General features: G+C 43.8%; 1 protein-coding gene across 1 annotated transcript in view; it reads left to right on the top strand.

Moving 5' to 3' along the window:
* Nucleotides 1-20,719, top strand: part of pappaa (pregnancy-associated plasma protein A, pappalysin 1a) — a 94,959-nt gene that overhangs the window by 25,995 nt on the left and 48,245 nt on the right. The window contains exons 7-10 of the mRNA XM_071517908.1: nucleotides 1,652-2,153; nucleotides 11,306-11,434; nucleotides 11,678-11,769; nucleotides 15,158-15,354. Coding sequence (XP_071374009.1) covers nucleotides 1,652-2,153; nucleotides 11,306-11,434; nucleotides 11,678-11,769; nucleotides 15,158-15,354 — 920 coding nt within the window. The remainder of the gene's footprint in view (nucleotides 1-1,651; nucleotides 2,154-11,305; nucleotides 11,435-11,677; nucleotides 11,770-15,157; nucleotides 15,355-20,719) is intronic.

The raw sequence follows: 20,719 nt of genomic DNA, 5'->3' as shown, positions 1-20,719 counted from the left end.
CTTTCCCCACTCCTCACAGACATAATGGCCCATATTCAACCTAACTGCAATTAAGCTGGAATTATGCCCACTGTCTTTCACTCTTTTTTTCCTAGAATGGGTGTTTTTGTAGACAGGCTAATACCCAGATGGGATCAGCTAATCAACAGAGAAAGCAAGGCTCATATTCAAAGCACAGGTCTTGATGATTCAGTCACCTTGAGGGCCTCTCTACCGGCTCTGAGGGAATTCTAGGTCAAACACTTATGAGCTGGGCTGTTTATGTAGCAGCGAGGAGCTGAAATGAATTTTTTGGGGGCATATGTTTCACTGTGAATATTTGAGGCCTGAGAGAGTTAAATTGAAGTATATGTATGATGCATGTACATTTTGTTGACCTAATACAGGTAGCTTCTCTATCTAAAATTAAGAAAATGTTTGCATTTAGATTATTCATGGTTTTGATGTTGGTTTTCAAATCACAGATGCCCAGATTGAGCTCTACCAGCCAGCGGAGGTAGAACAAGGAATATGGTCATAGATGCGTCTCTGCATGTTTAAAATATGGTTTACACTGCCTTAGGTTACACAGTGGATGACACCCCTATTCTGTCTCCTCTTAAATCTCCAACCACATTAGCAGCAGAGCCAGAGCAGGAGTAGGGCCCATCATAACAGCTGACATTACAAAATATTTTCAGTGGCTACAGCTCCTTTCCTTGCAAACTCAATGAAAAATTCACCCAGAAAGCCAGGACTACATGAGGATTGAGCCGAGCAAAGCAAGCTCTTGGAGTATCTAAGTTCCTTCTCTCTCTTTCTCTCTCTCTCTCTCTCTCTCTCCTTTTTTTCTTTAACTTACCTCTACTCTGGCCACACACACACTTACAATAATAAATGTGTTGAGATAATGTGGCTTGGAAACCATATTCAGTCCTCACTTGATTAAACACTGGAATTTTGCGTGGTGCCCAGAAATGAGGTTAGCAAATGGCTTCGTCGGTTGCCAGCTTGGAAATGCACAAAAGGAAATCGAGGGAGAACATAGTGTCTGCCGCTTGCTGGCTTCTAAAAGTGCTTGATGAATGTTAGTGTACGTCACTTGGGATAATGCGAGTTAGCTGTGTGTGGACTCCAAATATGGCTGGAGTGCGACTGTTAGAGGTTGTAATGACCGTGCTGAAGTGAGAGCCCTGCACAGGGCCCCTCTCTGAAGGTACACACCTCAGCTCTGCCTTTCCTCTGCAGCTGGACTGACAATGAACTCTCAGTTTCACGTCTATCTTGATGTTGCAAGAACTGTAGATACACTAAAGAGATTATTGATGTTAATTCTCAGTCTGTCAGCACTCATAAAAATGCTATTAGCTTTGTAATTTACTATAAGATTACTATCTTAATTGTTCAGAGAATGTTTTTTTGCCACTTTCTAGGAATTTATGGACCAGTAGCATAAAATCTTTGGTACTTGACATAACACCTCTTTATGTAATTCAACAATCACTCATTATGTTTGTGTAGGCAGTGGTCCAAATGACCTTTGCTTGTGGTGTCTGATTTGTGTTTGATGTCATGTTGTTGTGTCTGTGAATTATTTAAAGTTTCTTGATTGTTTACATGTTGTGTCTGACACTGCACCTCTTTCCTCTCATTCCTCTATTTTACCCCACAGGCCCACCAGATGTGGAGCAGGCTTGTGAGCCAAGCGTGCGCACCTGGAGCCCCAATGCTGGGATCGAGCAAGGCGCCGTGGGTCTCTCGGAGTGTCCCCAGCAGGGCTGCATGCTTCAGCTGGAGTTCCCCTACCCTCTGGTGCCAGACTCCCTCACTGTGTGGGTCACCTTCTTCAGCCCGGAGGAAACAGCGCTGCCAGCTATCCACAACATCTTGCTACTGACTGTCAGTGGGAACAACCTTTCACTGGGCCCCAGTAATGTCTTCTGTGACACGCCATTGACCCTGAAGCTGGACGTAGTGGAAGAGGTTTACGGGGTACAATTCTTCACTATGGAGCAGCACCTAGAGATCGATGCCACCCTCCTGTCATCTAAGCCTGACTGCCCACTCTGTAGGCACTGCCAACCACTACGTTACCGCCTCTTGCGCCAGCCGCCCTTCACCCATGCACCACATGGTCTGATTTTGAATGAACCTACCCGCCGATATACAGACAGGTGAGTGACCTGGTAGGTGAACATTCTGGAATAAAAAATCATCACTGATTGTGTGTGGGGTGTTAGCACCATGCATAACATTCTAAGAAAACTTGCAGTCAGCACTATCTGTTCCACTATGAATTGATTTCACTTTTGTTTTGAAACATGCCCACAATTTATCTGACTAAAACTTTAATCTCCTCCCTGACATTCCTTGAGAGTTGAGAAATAATACAAAAAAAAAAAAAAATTAAAGTTGTTCTTTGTCAGGGTGTGAAGCGCAGCCAAAGTTAATATGCTGAATGTTGCAACTGGAAGCTGATTTAAGCTTGGGCTCTACCTGCATGCCTGCTTGTGTCCAGCTGGTGTGGTCTGCCTGGCCCTGTCTAGCCCAGTCAGACACCAAGATTCAGGACCGGTGGCACCATTTAACTCCTCTCTAGAAAGGCTCTCAACTTACCTCCCCGCATCTCTACCAGAGGACGAGAGGCACATATTTGACGTTTGAGAAACGTTTTTTACTCAAAGTATTTTCTTTTAGAAATTGAGCATTGCTGGGTGGTTTTCATTTTGTTTCCTGCTTTATTGTGATGTAATAGGGGAATTTTGACATGACAGAAAAGAGGTGTTAAAATTCCTCTGTGAAAGATATCCACAAAAATATGTTTTGGTATGTCCTGGTATCCTTTTGAATACCCCCAGGAGTATTAGTGAGCAACCACTGCTTCTGCAGTTTCAAATCTGCTGCCCAACATTTGTTTCCTAAGTCACAGGTCAGTCGTTGCCCACATTTGTTTTTTCCCATGTTCCATGAAGCAAGGGCAAACAGATGACTTGTTGAAGGCATTATCTGCACATGGTGGCGAGAGTTTAGTGCTTTGCTTTCGTGGAATGTGCTGACTAGATAAAGGTTGCGCTATACATGGCACTGCCGTGTGTTATGCCATCTCACTATCGTGCTGTCAGCATGGTTCACATGAGAAGGAAAGTGCTTGATAAGAGGCGATAGGGTGAGTATGCCTGTTATGCAAGATAGCGCGAGGATACCTATGTTCTATGTAGTGGTTTTGCAGCATATTAGTGCTTACTTTTAAAGCCCAGGTTGAACGGCAGTGTCTCTGAAAGGCTATTCTGCAATGGGAATGTATTCATTTGGGGTTTTTGCTGCACTTGAATGATTATTGGTGTAGGTAGTTTAACGGCTGTGGTGCATTTCAATGGCTGCAGTAGCATTCCAGTGGTAGTGGTCAGTGGTACTGGTTGACTCTTTTGTGATGTGAGAGCAGTTTGACCCCATTCCCACAGTGGAAGGTTCAGGTCAACTCATAGCAGAAGGCTGGCATGGGAGATCAAATGGGACATCTTTGAATTGAAGGCCTGGAGCATATGGAGATCTTGTCTTTGTTGGATGAACAGAGGAGCTTGCCAGCAAATTGGGTGTGCTACAGGCATCAAAATCTTAAACTTCAAATGGATTATTATTTTAATATTATTATTTTTATTGGTAGTAGTTGTAGTAGTAGTAGTAGTAGTAGTATATAAACTGTATATAGCACTTATTTAAAAAAAAGTTTACAAAGTGCTGTAATGAAAACAAAAATAAGTATATTAACATACATGAGATAAAAATATGAAGCACAAGGAAGAGAAAAGACATTAAAGAAGAATACATAAATGAAATTGGTTAAAAGTAAGCAGGATCAAGAGCAATATAACCTAAGCCAACATAAAAGCAAGTCTAAAGAAGTGATTTAAAAAAAAAAATGCAATGGGTAAGCAAGCCTAAGTTCTTCAGGCTGGTCGTTCTACAGTCTAGGCAAAAGCACAATCACCTTTAAAGAGTGTAATACTGTGCAAGGACACTGTTTTGTTCATATGCAAAATGTGGAATGCATCCACAGATCAGATCAACAAACAGGCACAGGCACAGGCACACCAGTACACACAAACCCACATGCACGCATGCACACATGCACATGTACACACTCAAATTCTTTCATCAAATCCAATTAACAAGGCTGTGCTCACTCACACTCTCAGGCACACACACACATGCACACACATACAGACACAGAGGCCTCTGGCTAAGGATACTGCCTCATCACACTCACCATCTTACAACAAACATAGCCTTTGACATGGCGGAAATAAAAAGCGTAGGTCGCCCAGATGTTTTGGTGTCCCACAAAGCCAATGTAAAGTGTTCTGGTTGATGCTTTGGGTCCAGCCACTGAAGTGTTTTGATTGACCACACAGTAAGTTCACCAGACCGTCACGGTTCACTTCTCCTTCTAGCATGTTTCCATGGACGGGGGCTGGATAGAGCGATGGAGGACTTGACAGGAGGGGGTTGGACTGACCTCCCACTTTCAGGCCACTGGCCTTCACCTGAGCTGGGGGCACTAGTCAAGGGGGATGGTGCACATCTTGGCTCCCTTGGCTCCATCCATAGGTGGTGGTTTGTTTGGAATGGCCAAGGGCTGGGAGGTCAGGCCGATAGGGTAAATTATGGAGGGGAGTAAGGAGGGTGAAGTGAAGAGGAGAGGCAGAGGTGGAAGGTTGGACCAGCTGGGGGTAAATCATTGCTGGGCTCTGGAGGGGGCCAGTAGGTGATGGAGGAAGACATTTGGGGGTAGAGGAGGTATGAAGAGAGAGGATTGGGTTTAGTTTGACCCCATCCTTCTGAGACCCCAGCCCATGGGCTAATCCTCTCCCTGACCTGGCTTTCAGAGCTGTCATTGCGTCAAAGCCCATCTCAGCCCCATGATGTGAAGGGACCTCCCAGCCAAAGGAGGGAGAGGGCAGCTCCCCCATCATCACCACTGCCCCTCACCCCCTCTCAGACGGGATCCTACCCCTGTTCTACACACCTCTGCCCCCTTATAGTCCCCATCCGTCCCCCTGTGGCCTCATTCCTTGGCTGCTATCCTGACAAGTCCGCTGCTGCTTGAGAATTCTGACAGCCTTATGTCTCCTCAGAAGGAGAAGAAAAAAGATACGTTTGAGTTGGAGTTTTTGGTTTTCTCTTTGGCAGCACAGATTGGGTTTGTGTTATACACTTCCTGGCTAATTGTGAGAAAAAGCTCTGTGCTCCAACAGTAATCATTTTCAATAGCCTCTGTGTGCACAAGTAGGTTTGGAGCAGACTTAAGATTTGTTTGGGAGTAAAAATTTGCAGATGGATGCAATAATTATATAGTTATGTTTCCCGTCAGACATTTTTTGTTCACTCTAACTGGCAATATCAAAAATGACAATAATACATTTCTATTTTAAATTTGTATTTAAATTTGATTAAGGCTAGATTTTGTATGATTGTAAAAAATCTACACAATATTTTAAATAAACTATGAGGCCCTGGGCATCACTATTCTTTATTCCTTCTCATTTAGTTGATTTTCACCTCTCAACCTTTTTCCTTTCCACATCATTCCTCTCTCTCTCTCTCGCTCTCTCTCGCTCTCTCTCTCTCTCTCTCTCTCTCTCTCTCTCTCTCTCTCTCTCTCTCTCACCATAAGGAGTTGGGCATTAGCAGTGAGCCTTGCATAATCCTCCTAATATGAACCATATTCATGAGTGGCAGACAGAGGGAGTGAATAGGGCAGGAGTGGGTCCTGGGATGTCTGGGTGTCTGGGACACTCACCGAAATTTCTCCAGCACTCTTTATTCCAGGAATGTGACAGACCAATTTCCCAGGAATAAATTGGGCCAAGTCCAACAAATGGGATTTCAAAGGTGGGGTTCCAGGATTGTTAATGTGGAATGTTCAAGAGGGGGGTTAAGTTTCTTGGTCAGAGGCTGCAGAGGTGATTTGGGCCTTATTATAATTGCTCCTCTGACCCATTTTACTGTAAAGAAGAAAATTGTATTTGTTCAACTGTTGGAGTCAGTCTTAGATGGTGGAGCTCTCTACAGGTTGGGCTGTTGGGGTAAAACAGAAGCTTCTTTGTCTGCCCCATTGGATCACCCCAATCTAGCTCTGTGTGACCACACACACACACAGTGCTACAAATCTATCTATCTTCATATTCATCTTCATTTATTTTTCATTCATTTTTATTTTATATTATTTTATTTTATTTGAATTCAGCTTATTTTTATTTTTGTTTATTTTGGTTGCTCCTCCCTCCAGGCTGTGTACTGTATAACATGCAAAGGCTTGGTTTGTTTGGCCATAAAATGTACAGCACGTAGTGATCAGTCATCAGCTCTCATTTGGAGAAGCTCTTCACTTTGTGATGTGTCAACATCACTGCAACTGAGACTGCATGTGTAATCAATGTGAGACAAACTATTGAGTGACTGTCTATGACAACACAGATGTTTAGTATCAATGTATGCATTTGCCATTGAATTTATCAGAGTACCTGTAAAAGGTCTAAATGTGTAGCATTGGAGTGAACTCATTCATAAGAAATAGCTATGAATTTAATAGCACTGAAACCTCAAATGCATGTCAGCTGTCACACTGACAAAAGGTGTATCGCCCTATTTGTTGTTCTTGCAGGCTCAATCTAAGATTTTTCTTCAACTTCCTTAGATTTATCTGCCCTTTCATCTGGGCTCTCTTAGCCAAGAACAACAAGCAGCTACAGAGCGGAAACGCATGCATATGTATGCTCACATATATGCCCGGTGCTCACATCAATGAAGGCACACACATGCATACGCACACACACAGATGAACACAGACACACACCAACACACTTCTTTCTCTCGCTTGCAAGCACATACATTCATACATGCTTCCGTGTGTAATCAGCTGGTGCTATCAAAAATACCTTTGAAAGGCATATTACAGGCTTGTGCCTGACTTTGAGAATGAGGCGAGATAAAGCCTCTATTCTTACAAGGGCCTTGAGAAGAATGTCTGGATGCACAGCCGTGATGAAATCTTATCACGCGACACCTTGTTTGCAACTTGAGTAAAGACCTTTGGCGTATGAGTGGCACATGAATCAAGGACTGGATATTATCCATCTCACAAATGTGTGGTCAAATGTTTTTACCAACAAGTCATGTGTGGCCTAGGATTACCTAAGGCAGCAACGCCCTCCCCGGTATTTAGCTCCCATTATTCTGAAGTTGGTTTCTAAAGAATCTTTTCGCCAAGATTCCGGGTGACAGAGAACTCATCCAGAATTCATTGAACCTTAGATACATCCGTACCACAGAAATAGAATGAAAAGAACATCCACTTTGTGATGGGTCAATGTCATTTCTTTTGGTACACTTCAAGATGGCTGCCATCAAATTTAGATGTTGTAGTCATGGAAATGAGTGTTGGCATGACAGAATTATGCATGAGGCACAGGAAGTTGGAATGTTCAGCGTTGCTTCCATCAGAATGTTAAGTGATGCTATGGCCATAGTATACATGATGTTCCTTGAGTCTCATGCACCAAACCAAGGGGTGGTACCAGTCAAATGACCATTCAAGAGTGCTGATTTGATTAGGTATGGCCATTCTATTCATTCCAGTTCTCTGTCAGTACCTCTCATTCTATTTCGTTCTTGATGGCCGCAGAGGCAGTGCCTATTACCAACCTGGTCAAGAGGAATCAAGCACCCATCTCATTGAGAACAGGCTGAAGGCAGTGGTTGAACAGCTGTTACCACAGCATGAGGAGTAGCAGCATTGACCCTGTAGAACTAGGCAAAGCTGCATGGTGACAAATGATGCTTAGTGGCTCACTCCTCAGTCCAGCACAGGATGTGGAGACACTCCTGGTGGAATGACTCTTCAGCAATCACCTCTACAATCTATTTGGAAAGCCTTTGTTTAGACAAGGTATGACCTTTTCTATGGCCCCTATAACAAACAAAAAGACTGTCAGACTGGCAAAAGCCAAGCAGTTATGGTCTTTCATCCCCTCTCACCTTGCAGATATGCAGGGTCATACTCATACTGCCAATGCAATGATCTGACTGGCAAGGATGGTGGACAGCCTTTTGGGGAGGAATCAGAGGTTACGCCAAAGAGCCACTCCTGATCCATCAGAGTTCTAGTGCATGCACTCTTAGCTCATGGACAAGGAGTAGAGCTCAGCCATCCCCAAGGTGCTTCCCATAGTCTTTAGGAGTCTTGGGGTTTATGTTTGTTTAACTGTAGTGGATTTTGTCTGGTTGCTCAGAGGGCCATAGAGCCCTGGGTAGCCACCAGGGCAAGCTGTTGGATGGCAGCAACTACTATAATTTTCTGGGGGAGCCCTCTGTCAAAGCAAGGAGGTATGCTCCCTTAGCAGACTATAGCAAACTGCTGTCTAGTTTGATTTGCCTGCTATGCTCCAAGGCTTGCTGTGCTGCAAGGCCAAACATGTCACCTGGGACCACAGGGAGAGTGCGCAGGGTCCTCCTGTATGACTGAGCAGAGGAGTCCACACTTCAGGCCTGCAGACAGTTGGACAAGGCGACGGAGCCGCCGATGCAGCCCACGTGAGCAGCGATTCATAACTTCTTGTAAGCAGCAAACACTGAGGCATCAGACCTTTAGAGCTCATCTGGGGAGATGATTAGGGGCGCCATAGGTGGCTCCTCTGCAGGCATAAAATTCAGCTTGTAGCTACTGGCATCCCGCATGGCAGCAAAGGGCCTGCTGTCATTGGCGTGGTGAAAGAAGGACTTGGGGCCTGGCCAGCAGTTTTGAAGCTCCTCAGTGCAAGGCTTTTAGGGCAGCACTTTGAAGAAGGAAGGTTGTGGGGCCTGCTTAAAGAAGGCAGCTAATGGCAGTGCTGGCTGGGATGCAATCGTTAGCCAAGGCACTAACAGAGTACCAGTGAAAACACTGCTCTGTCAGGAGAGGAAAGGGATAAGCAGCAGGAGCTTGCCAGTTGCAGCCTCTGGAGGACAAAAAGCATAGTTCTAACCAATGGCTACGAGGCTGCAAGTGACAAAACATCTGCTGCTCCAAAGCTATAGGGAGAACACTATCTTGACTCAAACTACTATTGTGAAATGCCTGTGAGAAGATAGAAGGGACAGACCTCAGAATGACGGGGGCTTATCTATGAGGGGGGTCATTGCTGCCCTCCAACATCCTAGGTTACACATGATTTTGTTGGTATAAATACTCATCTTGCACATACACAAGATGGATAATGTAGATAGATAGTGTTAAGCACTACATTTGGTAGTCAGAAAGAATGAAATAGAAGTACCTGCCAACGGGACCACCTACTTACTCAAGTAGGTGAAATAAATGAGCACAGTCTGCATGTGATACTTCAGCTTTTTATGAAACGTAAGCATCAAAACATCTGACAGATTTAAAAATCTTGACTTCTGACTCAATGTCAAGATGGGGCTCGGAGAACTTACAAAAGCCCTGCTATCTGAATCTATAGACTGCGAAACCCCTGTTGTGACCAAATTTGAACTCAAAGTGGACAGGGCACTCTAGGAGGTTGCCAGGGGCCAAGATGTCCATCGCAGCATACTATTAACCACATACATCTGTCTCACTGGAGAGAGGGGATGGAAGTGAGGGAGAGAGAGGGAAAAAGAAACTACCAAGGAGAGTGTATATGTGTGCACATACAGTACAGTGTTTCAGACCTGCTTCAGAACAATCCTGATTGAGAGGTGAGCTTAAAATGTTTTCGTCTCTTTCCTTTACTATGTATCTTCATAAAAATCCCCAAAAGGAAACTAAGGCACTTCCTCATTGTTTCTCTCTTCTTTCTCTCTCTTGTCTGTCTTTGCTCTCCTCTAGGATCAAGTCGCCTTCAGCTTGCCTTTTCCAGGGGCTAAACTAATTCTATTAAAGGGGAGATATTTGAGCACAGACCGGAGTCACACCAGCCTGTGCCAAGACTGCAGAACAGAACATAGCGTAAAACATAGTTGTGTGTCAGGTCAAACATCCTGTGTTGACAATAAAAAAAAACAACACACCTCTCTCGTCCCAGACACTAATTTTGCCCTGGGGAGCTTCATTGTTGCCTGATGATTTTTAGGTGCATCAGTTTTTATATCCGGGACAGTGCTGCCAACTTGAACCCGGCATACTTTCATTGGCAGGGAGTATGAATAGTGACCAAGCACTTAGAGAACAAAGGAGATGAAGGGAAAAAACAAAAGCCATGGTAAAAAAGGTCTTTCCTGTTGTAAATCTTTTGACATATTTCAAAGGCAGTGCTGTAAGCTGTGCAGTCTTTTCTTTTTGTGTTTATGTTTGTGCACGAATCACAGGGGACAGTGCATGCACAGACACATGCACACACAAACACACACACACATGCACACACGCATGCACACACACACACACATGTGTGCAGAATGTCTGCTTCTCTCTTTAAAAGTGTATTTTTTAACATGTATTCAGGTATGCTCATTTACCTGTGTGCGTGCCTGACCTGAAGCTAACACAGCTACAGTTGATTGATGTGTGGAAGGAATGCTCCAGCCATGGCCTGGTGCAATCACCTAAAAAGGTTCATTTGAATGGTTTGTCTTAGCATTCATTGAAGGTTATGGCTTCCCCTGCACATTTACGCAAAGACCCTCTCAGTTTGACTGCTCGCTGGAGAGGAGAGGAGAGGAGAGGAGAGGAGAGGAGAGGAGAGGAGAGGAGAGGAGAGGAGGAGAGACAGGGCTTTGTGTAATAATCCACGTATGTCCTGGTACTCACGTGTACAGTACAGCATCCTTGCGTGCTTGTCACTGCATTTACAATATAGTTCAAGGCATTCCAAATTCAAGTCTACTTGATGGTCCACATGCTCTATGACTAACCTATTGGTCCCATTTACCCTAATTTACTAATATTGCTCCCCACTCAGGTACCCCACTTATGCCATTCATTCAGCCAATACTTGCCATGATAATACAAAACAATTCGTCATTCCTATCCCCTTATGCATTGCATGACATGAGGCAGAAAGTATATTTGTTGTATGGTGCTGAACTATACTTGGTTCAGGAGTTATTTGTCAAAGCGTAAAGTTGCTTGTTATAGCACCACAGAAACAATAGGGTTTCAGCCCTACAGGCTTGAACCCCTAGTCCACTGACCTGGCCTGTGTGTCACTCTCTCTATAATCATTTATTCTCTTTCTACTTTCTTTATTTGTGACTGTGACATTTAACTTTGCTTCAAGGTTTCATACTTCCCTGCAGGCACTTACTGTGATATTACCTTCTCACACCTACATCACTCTCTTGTGTGTAGGGATGTGGTGCCCCATGCTGTATATACGTACCAGGTCCAGACCATCTCCAGTCGGAGTGAGAGTGAGCCCTCTCCACCTCTGGTGCACGAACTGGGGGCACCCTACTGTGGGGATGGACATATCCAGAGGCAAGGCGACTCACACACACACACACACACACACACACACACACACACACACACACACACGCACACACACACACACACATACACACACACACATAGACATACACAGGTGAACAAATACATGCATTCAAAAAGGATAATGAAACATTCTCTGAAGAATCTTCACTCCTAATATGTGTTATTTGATATTTATCAGTATGCTAGTGTCTGTATAGGTGTTTTCTAAGAACCACCTCTCTATTTTAGCTCCCAAGAAGAAGAATGTGATGATATGAACTCCATGAATGGGGATGGCTGCTCCAGCCAGTGCAAGAAAGAGCCCTTCTTCAACTGTGTTGGTAAGTCACATGGACAGAGAAATAGCCTTAAGGTTAAAGAGGAATACTTGCAACCGAAGGGCTCTAATTTGAGCCTCTGCACTACTGTCTGGGAATTTTTTGGTGGGAGAAGAGAATGAGTTCCAGTTTACCATCAATGACATTATGTGGAATGCGTATATCCAATATATCAATAATATAGCGGCTTATGAGCCTCTAAACATATTTTCCTGGTCAGCCTTTAGCCAGAAATGGCATTTAAAATGGCATGCACATGTTAAATGGCATTTTTGCCAAGTTTAGATCTGTTTTTTACATAACATTACAATTTAAAAATTCTGTTAGCCCTCTTGGTGGCATCAGTTTATTGGCTGATTATTATTATTGGCTGTTTGGGTTTTGACTGACACAGCTCTTGGTATTATTCCATTAAAGACAGAGGCTGTAATGTCTTCTGATGAGCTGAGGCTAACTGAAAAGAGCCAAACTTTTATGATTTGACATCTGTGTGTGTCTTTTGTCCAAATGCTTAATGCCTTTCTCACAAGAGTCAAAATGTCATTGGATATCATAATCACTTTGACCTGCTGTAAAAAACTCTGGAAATCATTACGTTAAAAAAATGTGTGTGTCAACACATTTTATATAGTTGAGTGGCTGGCATCCCCTATGTTGTTTGTTTTATGAATAGATGGATGGTTTCCTGTACAATTCTCCTGCTGCCTGCCACTCATTTAGCCCCATGTATATTTTGTCACACACACACACACACACACGCACTCGCACACACACACTCACTGTCCTGTTTTTGCGCACAATAACAAGTGATATTATGTCATAACTGATCTGTTTTCAACAAGATTGTGTGTGTGTTTATGTGTGTGTGTGTGTGTGTGTGTGTGTGCACGCACATGTACATGCATGCATGCACGCACGTGTGTGAGCCTGTGTGAAGTGGCCACTTAATCCCTGTCAGATTGCTGGATGACTGCATTGGCTGTGCTGTTTTTCCACCAACTGCAATGCTCAGAGATGTGTGTAAGTGTGTGTAAGTGTGTGTGTGTGTGTCTGACACTGCTTGACATAGTTGTAGTTTTTGCACAGAAATTGGACACTATAATGACGGGACCTTCTGTCCATCTGTCTGTATGTGTGAGTGAGTGCCTGCTTGTCAGTGAGTTGGATAGAGTGAGAGAGAGAGTTGGATGGAGAATTGACACCAAGTATATAACAGGGCCAGGGTGCTACAGTCTGGATGAGCTTTAATAGGCTATTCACACGATCGAGCCGAATTATATCTGGATTTGATGAAATGGACAAGTTCTTTTCACATGACCCCACCTGGCATTACAATCCCAGTGGCTATGTCTTGATAGGGCTCCAAGCCACAATAAACACAGGTGCAGATAAAGAAAAGAGGGATTGGATTCTGATTTTCTCAAGCCATATTCCCAAACTAGAGTGATAGCTTTGGGAAATCACATTTCACTCCTGGGTGCATTTACGCATGTGGTCGATTGTGGCTTGGGGTGCCGTCTTGATGAAAACAGGCATAGTGTTATAACATTTTGTCCGCCTCTGCACCCATCTCTCTGTGTCAGTCTTTATGCCTCTCTGTCTCTCAGCAGTGCCGACTCTGTCTCTGTTCATCTCTGGGTTTATCGCTATCTTCACTCTCTTTCTCTTTCTCATACTCTCTTGGGCTCTCTAGTTCATCCTCTTTTCCCTCTTGCACTCAATCACCTTTCCAGTCACTCTCTCTCCCTCTATCCCTGCCTTTCTGATACAAAGTATTGCCCTTCCTCTTTCCCGCTTTCTGTCTTTTTCCACTTCTTTTCTCACCTATCACTCTTGCACCTCTCACAAGCTGCTGTTTGAACTTCCTCCTGTCTCAGTTTCTCACTTTCCCTTCTTCCTTCCCCCTGTTCCTGCTGGGTGAGTGGCGGGAGCGTATTCTGTATGCCCCCTCAGCAGCCCCTCGTTTCACCATTGCCAGAGCACAGAACTGACTTGAGTTTTGGGCCGTGCTGGGGAGCGCTGGAATTTCGAGGAGGAGGCCCCGGCCAACTTGGCACGAAGTGCCGCCTTTCCCCCTAACTGGAACCCCACCGGCTGACACTGCTATAGCTGAGAGCTGAGAGCAATGAGGCCCAGGCAGCCTCCTCCACTCTCTTTTACTCTCCTCTCCTCCTCCAGACTCCTCCAGCCCAGATTCTAGCTGTTTTTGCTCCTATAGCTTCCAGTTCCAGACCTTAACACCGGGTGGGATGTCTGGAAAAGCCATACTGCTATATCCTTGACTTATGTCTCTCTCTCTCTCTCTCTCTCTCTCTCTCTTTCTCTCTCTCTCTCTCTCTCTCCCCCTCCTTTCTTTCTTTCTTTCTTTCTTTCTTTATCCCTCTCATGAATTCTCTCCATCTCTGACTCTTTGTATACTTCTACTGACTCAGTGATTTATCCTCCTCTTTCCGTGCACCTCTTCTACCTTATCCTCCTCCCCCCCTCCTCTATCTGCTCCTCTCCCTCTCCACCTTCTGGAGCAATATAGAAAAGGTTAGAAATGGCATCCCAGAGGAGGATGGAGCAAAAATGTACTACAGGATAGGATGAGTGGAGGGGTGGAGAGAGAGGGAAAGACCGGAGTGTGGAGTGTGTATAGACTCACCTGTTAATATATAGCTTTATGAAGCGAAGCCTGCAAAGCTAGTTCAGGCAGACAGCTCGTGTCCCGTGTTACGTGATACACACACTACTCATGCAACTCTCATCAAGCGCCCCCCTCTCAATAAGGCGGTCTATTTAAGCTACCTGCACCTGCTCACTATCTCTCGCATTACCATGCTGCTGTTACGCTGCTCAGTTATGTATTTGCTGCTGTTCACCATACATCGTTTCATCATCCCCACCTCCACCCCAGCATCCACCGGTCTCCACCGGGGGGGAAGTTCCCTATCGTCACTCCCTGCTCTCATTTGGCTAGCTAGCTGTATGCTCGCAGGGAGTGACAGGAGAGCCTAGATGCCATACTAAACTCTGTATCTACAGTATATCTGCATTCATTCTCAATAATCTGTTACCGTGAGTTGGCTGACTGAAATACATTAACAGGTGAGTACAACGCTTTATAGCTGTGAAAATGAAGGCAAGGTAGATGAAGAGTGGAGGAGATAGAGCAGGAGAGGGAAATGTGTGGCAACTGACTGACATTTTCTTAGAAATTCATAGGGAGCATATAGGTGTCTTAGGTTGGTGATTTTCTGCATGTTAAGTTTTCTAGCTTTTGTGCTTTTATACCAGACTTTTCTATCTCACTAGTGTTAGTGCTTTTCCCTTTTTAAAAACACAGATAATGGCAAATGCTTTGTGAGGTTACAACTTGTCTACTGTTTGTCTGTCTTTTCACCTGCAGAGGAGCCAAGCATGTGTTACTACTATGACGGTGACGGGGTGTGTGAGGACTTTGAGCGAGAGACGGGAGTGAGGGACTGTGGCCTCTACACCCCCAGTGGCTTCCTGGACCAGTGGGCCTCCACTGTCGAGGTTTCCCATGAGGAGAAGCCCTACTGCTCTGGTGAGGTTGCCGCTGGATACCCTGCTGTTACTAAGGTAAGGCCATATGCAGCTTGTTCTATTTATTGGTAACATGTTTGTATGATCGCTGAATGTATCACATTCCAAATGAGGAGGCCGATGTCCACTGCCTCTGTCTTGTGTGTGCACTCTGGCTCTGCGGCGGAGCAACAACAGCTAGACTTTAGTTTTCTTAAGTGTTTTTAGATATTAACTTCAGTTATGGGTGAGCCATGCATCAACTGGAATATATGTTTATTTTAAATATCTTAATTGGTCTACCTCCTCATTTTTTTTCCGTTTCTGTCAGTGGCTTCAATCAGGAAACTGAACTCCTGGCACAATAAAAAGATTACTTTTGTATATTCATTTATAAGCTCAGAGCTGACAAGACGGATAACACACTAGGCTACAGAAAAAAGGCTGAGGAAAAAAGGCTGTCATCATTCATTCATTGGTTTCAATTGGGAAACAGACATTTTGGCACCATAAATAAGAGATCATATAATATATTGATTTTCTAGGTCTTTATTGTGTATACATACACCCACAAGTCAAAACAGCGTATTTCAAGATGCCACAGACACAAGATGGGCCGGCAAAAACAGACCAGGAGCATAAAAAAATGGACTGCACCCATCCGGCTCCGACACAACCACGTCTACATACTGAATCAAAAAGTGTCTAGTGTACACTGGCCCTAAGAGTGCTTTTTACCCTCACTGTAGCTTTTATGTCTCATTTATCAATACTTCAGAAAGGATTTAATAGATTTTTCAGTGAATCTGACCTGAAAAGTTGTCGCAAATTCATGCTAAGTCACTGAAGCTGCTGTTTGTAATGGTGGTAGTTGATAGATGTTTTTTTTTTTGTTAAACCATTATTGTACAGATGGTTATATATGGCGGTATGGCGGTACAGGTTCTGCTCTCTAGGCTGCTCCCCGTATGAATCCAGGCAGCATGCTAAAGATTCAGCGGGGAGTGCAATCAACCCCCCTCTGGGGTATACAGAACAGAACCCAGCAGACACATATCATGAGATACGGAATACATCATTTCAAGAGACAGGCCTACAGAACAGAACATAAAATCGTGAGTATATCGATTAATAGGGTACCAGACAGGAGGAGGCTGGGGAGGAGGAGGGAGAAATCAGCACAGCCAGTCAACAGCAGTGTGTGGCAGGTAGGAACCGCAGGGATGAATGAGTGCGGCGCTGACAGCCTCAATGGACCACTTTCTTTGAAGTGACGAATGTGACTGGTGTTTTTTGAGATCAGTTGACGATCAGCTGATGCGGTGCGCATGACTTGCGTTTCCTGCCTGAATTAACGTCAGCTTAAGTAATGGGAAAGTGTTATGCGTATTAAGAGCATGTTTTCCAGCCAATATGTGCTTATTAGACGATACGTTGCTACCAGCTAAAAGAGAAACAATTTGGTGTAAATGGTCAACTCAGAGGTCAACGAACCCTAAAACCCTCTACCACTACAAACAAAATTGAATAGCCTGTCCCACAAACACTTTAAGGAATATGAAGTAAATTAATATACAGTGTTGATATGTAATAGGTTATAAGGTATGCCTATATGAAATATGAAATATGAGTATGGAATCAAATTAAATTGTAACTAGTATTTAAAAACAGGCATTCTGTTTGATTCTTTCAGATATATTCTTTAATTCTTTGGTAGCTTTGGCCTAGTATTTTTTCATGTTGCAATGATGATAAATGAGCCCCAATTTTGCAAGACACAGAAAGTTCTATTGGTTTGCCAGTTAAGTAATTTTGGAGATTGGGGCATTTAATTAGATGTCTCCCTGGGTGGATGCAGAAGTTTGCAGCTCTCATTAAAGTAATGCTTACTGAAGACGGGAGAAGAAGCCATTGATTCCACCAAAGCCCTGTGGAAGCATTGATCTGTTGCTGTCGCAAGTCAGAGAAGGGCTGATTGCCCAAAACATTAGGGCAAACATTCATGTACACGCACACACATACACACACACACACACACACACACACACACACACACACACACACTGAAGTGCATTAGGCTCAGTCCTATTTAATTACGTCTCCCCAGTGTGGACAGTTGAAGCTAAGGCATGTTGAAGTTGAAATACTCACTATCTCTCTTTCAATGTATATGCATATTTATCACTTCTAATCATTCTCAACAAGACTCTATAGGCTTTCTCATTCCGCATTAATTTCAGGGCAATTGAGGCTCAATCCAGATCTAAAAACAATGTTGCTTTGATGTGAGAAATGACATGAATATGCTTCAGAACTCTCTAAGTCTGACATAAGCTTTGCACCATCAAACTGATATCATTTTCCGTGCGTGAAACTGGAAACAGAGCCGGTTCCCACTGCTGATGTTGCATTTACAGAATGTTCACATTCTACAAGGCCAATGAACTAGTTGTTCTTAAACAGTTGTGGTCAGGTAACTTACTTAAGGACACGTTGGCAAGGATTTACCCAATCAGGCGGTGGGGAATTAACTGGCAGCCTTTGATATGTTTGATATACAGATGGCACCACTTCTGTGTGTGTGAGAAAAACAGTGTGTGTTCCCACCAACAGCGTTGCAGAGGGTTGATTTTCTCAGAGGAGGGAGATGCTAGTGGAACATGTCCGTAAAGCCATAAAGAAAGGATTTCCACTGTGAAGGACACACCGTTCATACAAAAAGCATTTCTGCTGTGACGAACACACTGTTCTCAGAGGGTCATGTGTGATGACATCACCTCATCACAAGGCCATGGACTGTACACTCTATGTGGATGCGCAAACACAAATATATACGCACACACTTACAAGTGTGCATGTGTACATTTGTTTGAAAAATATGCAAACACACAAAACAAATACAGGCAGTCTTGTCTCTATTTCTTTCTGTCTCACTCTCCCTCTCTCTCTCTCTCTCTCCCTCTCATTTTCTCACACCCTCTGTCATATATGCTCTGAAACATGGTTTGGAAAGCATGTATGTACATTGATATATCGACCACTGTGTCCTCAAAGCCCATCCTCTCTCATAACATCAGTATACATATAAGTACACATATATGATGAATCAATCGCTGACATTATTCTTCCTCTCCAGTCATATTAAGCCCAACGGCATCCAATGTGATCTTTGGAACTACACTGTGTGTCCTTTTCAAGTGGTAGACCGCTACCAGCATGAGTTTGTCATGGGTTAAAGATCCTGTCCTGTGCAGTTTCAAGCATATGCACACATGCACACACATACGCAACCCTACAACACACTCATACACACACACACACACACACACACACACACACACGCACACACACACACACACACACACTTATTTGCTAATGGTTGTTCATTGAAAAACAAAGACAACAGTGCTTCAATTAATTAAGTGAGTTGAGATTTTGGCTCAGGCTATGTTTTTTGAAAACTGTGCAACTGCATGTGGCTATGGAGACAATCCTGGAGCCGCATGCCACAGATGGAGCATGTGAGGATTGACTCTGGAGATGCAGAAGAGGCAACAGGTTCGGATCTCCATTGCCTCATTGTGGTCTTTGTTCATGGATCCATTGGGTTTTAAATGTGGCTACTCCAGAACAACATATTTAACACCACTGTGGCTGGTCAAAGTCATTGGGGATGTTACATTTTTTTCTGTATTTTTCATTGTTCCCTAGTTATCTGGTCATTTAAATGGTACTTTTGCCTACAAGGGCTTCTGCTGGCAACCAGCAGCATCTGGACCACATTCCCTTGTACTTCTCATAGTGTACTTAGCCTCCATTCTAATTGTCTCAGTTTGTTGTGGATTGTTGACATGAGGGATGTGATTTTCCCAGGTGACCTTAAAGATTTGTTGGGAAAAGGATGTGAACGGTCTACAGGGATCTGGTGTGGTAATGGTGTATGGTCCAAGCCTCAGAGCCATATAGTAAGGTTAGACTTAGGATGGTATGATGATTGGTAGACTATGATCTTTGTTGAGGTTTTGATTTTTCTCAAAAACTGGGTAATACAGTCTGCCAAAAACATTGTGGCTTTGCTGATACAGGCCGGGCCAGGATATTGTCCTTGACAAGGCAAGATGGAGTTAGAAAGCTGTTGAGGTATAAAATTGCTTGGTAACTTTGAGATGAGTGCCATCAACATTGAACTGGCGGGGGTTGGGAGATGGGGATTGCCGCAGGGTTAGTTGTTTTGTGTGTTCACTAGGAGGCCATATAGAAGACACAATTTCGAGTGTGCTTTGTATTGCAGTTGGAGAATCAGCATGGAGACCGCAGTCATCCACTTATTGCAGTGTGTATATACTGTATGTGCAAATCTCAGCTTTGGTGAGAGCTTGCTGCTGTCTGAGGTTGAGTAGACTTCCATCAAGGTGGAACATTAGTTGGATGCCACTGTCAGCATTGGAGGATTTGTGAAAGAGAAGTGTGACTGCTGCCAGAAATAGATCAATGATTACTGAGGCTGGTAGCACTGAGGCTAGTCTGCATGAACACCATGGAGCTGTTTAAGAATGTTGACAAATTTGTGAGAGAAACCAAATTTGTTGAGGATTGTCAAGAGGATCGATTGGTCCACAGTGTCGAAGACCTATGTGAGCTCAATAAAGATAGTGTACTGTATTGTTTCGTTCCCTACCCTTCTCCTGGATCATGTCAGATCAGCTCCTCTCTTTTTTTTAAATCACACTCTGTTTCTGGAAGGGTGGTCTCAGTGATGCTGTTTGTGATGTGGAACAGCATGACACGTGCTAGCACTTTCTCAGCAATACAAGGCAGAGAGATGTCACAGCTGTTTACACATGCCATTTTTTCATACTTATTTTTATAGATGGTGACAGTGCTACTGTCCCTCCAATCTTCAATTTTTACATTTTGCCAGATCTTCAGAATTAAGTTGTGAAGACTTCTTGTGAAAAGATAATTGCCACTCTTGAGAATTTTAGCAGGAATACCATCAGGCCTACAGTCTTGTTTTTCTTTAGGTGTCATGCCAATCTCTGAGAAGTCATGGTTCATCTAATGAGTGAGGTGTTGGCAGGTTTGGGAGTCAGTCCAGGGCTGAGAGGTCGGAGGGGTTGTTTTGATTGAGGAGTATGTTGAGGTGCTTAGCCTAACGGAACAGTTTGCTGTATGCAGAGACACTATCTGATCTGATCTGATCTGATCTGATCTGATAGGTTGCGTTTTCTTGGGGAATAGAGAACTTGGGTGTTATCTGAGGTGGCGTAGCTCTAGATTTCAAGATCTTTTCTGAGCCACTAATAATTTTCCACTAGCCTTACTTGTTTGTGTCACAGCAAAGATGGCCAACACTGATGGCATCTTTGACTGAAGCCAGTGGCCTCAGAGGATCTTGGTGTATGGGTTAAATCTGTTTAAT

The sequence above is a fragment of the Centroberyx affinis genome, unplaced genomic scaffold (assembly GCF_046629955.1).
Source record: "Centroberyx affinis isolate AG114_WGS23_722 - 3 ecotype Tasmania unplaced genomic scaffold, CSIRO-AGI_Caff_v1 ptg000539l_1, whole genome shotgun sequence".
Lineage (NCBI taxonomy): Eukaryota > Metazoa > Chordata > Actinopteri > Beryciformes > Berycidae > Centroberyx > Centroberyx affinis.
Note: the sequence above shows the minus strand (reverse complement) of the source record. Positions and strands in the feature narration are given on the sequence as shown.